Source organism: Galeopterus variegatus, unplaced genomic scaffold (assembly GCF_000696425.1).
Source record: "Galeopterus variegatus unplaced genomic scaffold, G_variegatus-3.0.2 Scaffold11525, whole genome shotgun sequence".
Lineage (NCBI taxonomy): Eukaryota > Metazoa > Chordata > Mammalia > Dermoptera > Cynocephalidae > Galeopterus > Galeopterus variegatus.
Genome location: NW_007737636.1, coordinates 20335 through 23181, shown reverse-complemented (window position 1 = coordinate 23181; position 2847 = coordinate 20335). Strand labels below are relative to the sequence as shown.

The following is a 2847-nucleotide window of genomic DNA, read 5'->3' as shown; positions in this document are numbered from 1 at the left end:
TTGATTTTTTAACTTCCACCATTCATTCAACATTTAAGTGCCTCATATCTATCAGACCTGTGCTAGGGTTGGGGATTAAAAAAAACAAAAAACAAAAAAACTAGTAAGACATAGCCCATGTCCGTGAGGGCTTCATGGTATAGTATATATTAATTAAAATAAACCCTCTATTATTTTTAATGCACAAGGTATGCCATCTTCTTCCAAGCTAATTTCTTTTCTTTGGTTCCTGCACAACATAGGCACTCAATAAACATTTGCTGACTGTATTTCACCCTGGCCTTCTGGTTTGCTAGTCACTGAAATGGACTGCACAAATTTAAAGATAAGCAAAACTTTAAAGGTAAATCTTAATGTGAACCCACACTTTGCAGATAAGACAATGGGACCCAAAAAAGTTAAGTGAGTTGCTGGAGGTCAATAGCAGAACTGGGACAAGAATCTAGGACTCCTGACTTCCAGCTGATCTTCATCATTTAAAGCTTTGAAGATTTAAACCCCTTCCTACTCTTTCTTCTCTATGGAGTTGGTTCGTTCANTAAAGCTTTGAAGATTTAAACCCCTTCCTACTCTTTCTTCTCTATGGAGTTGGTTCGTTCACTTAGCCTGTCCTTTTAACCTAGTCTCACACATCCTTCTTCTGACTCTCTCATCATCGGTGCAGCTTCCCTCACAGGAGTTCATGCCATCTTCTCAGTGGGAAACCCACAAGAGCTGTCATTCTAATGTGGCTATTCAGGTCGACTTTGAAATGAGCTGGAGCTCCCAAGTGGAAGTGGGGGCTCTGAGCATGAACGTGAACCCTTATCCCATCCATCCTCTTCCTGGGCACCCCAGCATGGCCCACAGTGGGGTGTGTGAGTGGATCCCAGGATGGGAGCAGGAGGAGGAGTGACTCCATTGATCTGTTTCACAGCCAGCTGTCCCTGCCCCAGCATCTGTCCCAGTCCACTCTCACGTGCTCCCCGCACTGAGAACATGCTTGGAATGAAACCAAAATAGCCCCTCTCCACGAAAACCTAATGTGAAAGTTCACAAGTTCACAACTTTCACTGCACACTTCCTTAGTTCATCACACTTTTACCTCTTACTAATGACATCTCAGACCAATTGCAAAGTTTTTAAAATTTATTTTATACCATCTCTCACCTGGGAGTGCAAGACAAAACCACATAACTACTTTTGGTGCATATGTTATCGTTCACTGGTAAAGTTTTGTGTGTGTTTAGTAGTATTCTCTTGGATATCGGTTAAATTAACAGAACGTGTTTTGGGGAAAGGTGGCCTATGACTAAAAGTAAACCATAGTGCATGTGGGCGAGGGTTACAGACACAAATAAGAGAGACCGATATCAGCAGCAGTTGGTAAAAATGTTAAACGCTATCAGTAGGAGCAGAGGACGGTAAATTTTACTTTTTGTAATAAGACCACCTCAAGAAATGTTCGAGCTGAAAACAAGTGTCTTCACAGCACAACACGGCTAATTACAAATAGAAATTGACCATGAAAAATAGCAGCATCTCTCATACACAAAAAGTCTTCTTTGACAACAAAAGAATCTTCTGCGGGCCCCAAGAATCAGATGGATCTATTTAAGGATTAAAATAGTATCGTAGAGATACTATTTGAGATAATAAAATAATTAATAATAGCAATACAATACTAATAGCAAGCTTACCACTATTTGGAATTGTTTGTTGTGAATTCTTTAACTTTACATTGTGTTTCACTTTTGTGGGTTTTTCTGAATTCGCCTCTTCTTTCTTCCCTTTCCTCTTGGGGGGCTGAGGAGATGAGTTGTCACTGGATCCAATCGTTGACTTAGATTGGCGATCATTTCCCTAAATGGCAAAAGATTAGACCCTTATTATGGATAATGGACTCCCAAAAAGATTCCCAGTAAATACATGTCATTCATGAGTGGTAAACAGGGCGGTCTGATTCTGCGACTGTCCATCTTAATAACTACGTTAACTCCACATGTGTCTTCCTAGAAGCAGAGGAAGGGTCTAGCAGAGGAAGGAGAATAAAAATAATAGCTAACAATTGTGTAAGGACTTAATATGTGTTCTATGAAAGTATTTCACTCAATCCTCACACTAACCCTGTGAGACAGGTCCTGTTATCACCCCACTGTATACATGAGGAAGTGAGGCTTGGAGGTTAAGGTTAATTCCTGCCTAAGGTCCCACAGGCAGTAAGAAGCTGAGCAGTTTACCTCCAGAACTGCTGTAGGTCGCCTGCCTTAACCATTCTCTCACTCCTGTGCCTTTCTGAAGGATCAGCAGGTGTCTATTGGTCAGTTAATCTAGAAATACCTTCTTAACTAGTCTCTGTGAATGTATGAATAGCATCATACAAGCAGATATACACCATGCTTGTAGAAATCCTCCAATATTAACTCATCTGTTGGTGGCCACCATGATCTCTAAGAATCACAAATTCAGAGCAACACACAGACACAAGCAGCTCAGGACCGCATGTCCCCATTCATTCCTGAGGGTGCTGCGTGCCTGCCCACCCCCTATTCCTGCAAAGCAACCGTGGACGTGAGGTTGAGTTCCAGTGGCTCCTGTTACTTACCCAGTACAGCTCCTGGGAGCCACATAACAGAGAGAACAGCTGTGTTGGTACTCAACCACTGGTTGGTCACAGCTACAGAAAGAAACTCCCGCTTAATAAGGCAGCCTCGGCTCTCAGATGCTCAGGTGCTAAACTTACCTGATTGTATAAGGTGTGAAGCTGCAGTTATTGAAAAGAATCCACATTTTGGATATCCAAAATGCCTGGCTCAGAGCTACTGCTCTGCCACTAACCACCTATGGAACCATGGGCTAACTAACTCC

At 42.1% G+C, this 2847-nt stretch overlaps 1 protein-coding gene across 1 annotated transcript in view; it reads right to left on the bottom strand.

The window, feature by feature from the left end:
• Positions 1–1679: 1679 nt before the first annotated feature.
• The window catches only part of DCDC2 (doublecortin domain containing 2), a gene marked incomplete at both ends in the record, with an annotated part of 19032 nt that continues 17864 nt past the window's right edge, over positions 1680–2847 (bottom strand). Inside the window, one exon of the mRNA XM_008594776.1 lies at positions 1680–1842. Coding sequence (XP_008592998.1) covers positions 1680–1842 — 163 coding nt within the window. The remainder of the gene's footprint in view (positions 1843–2847) is intronic.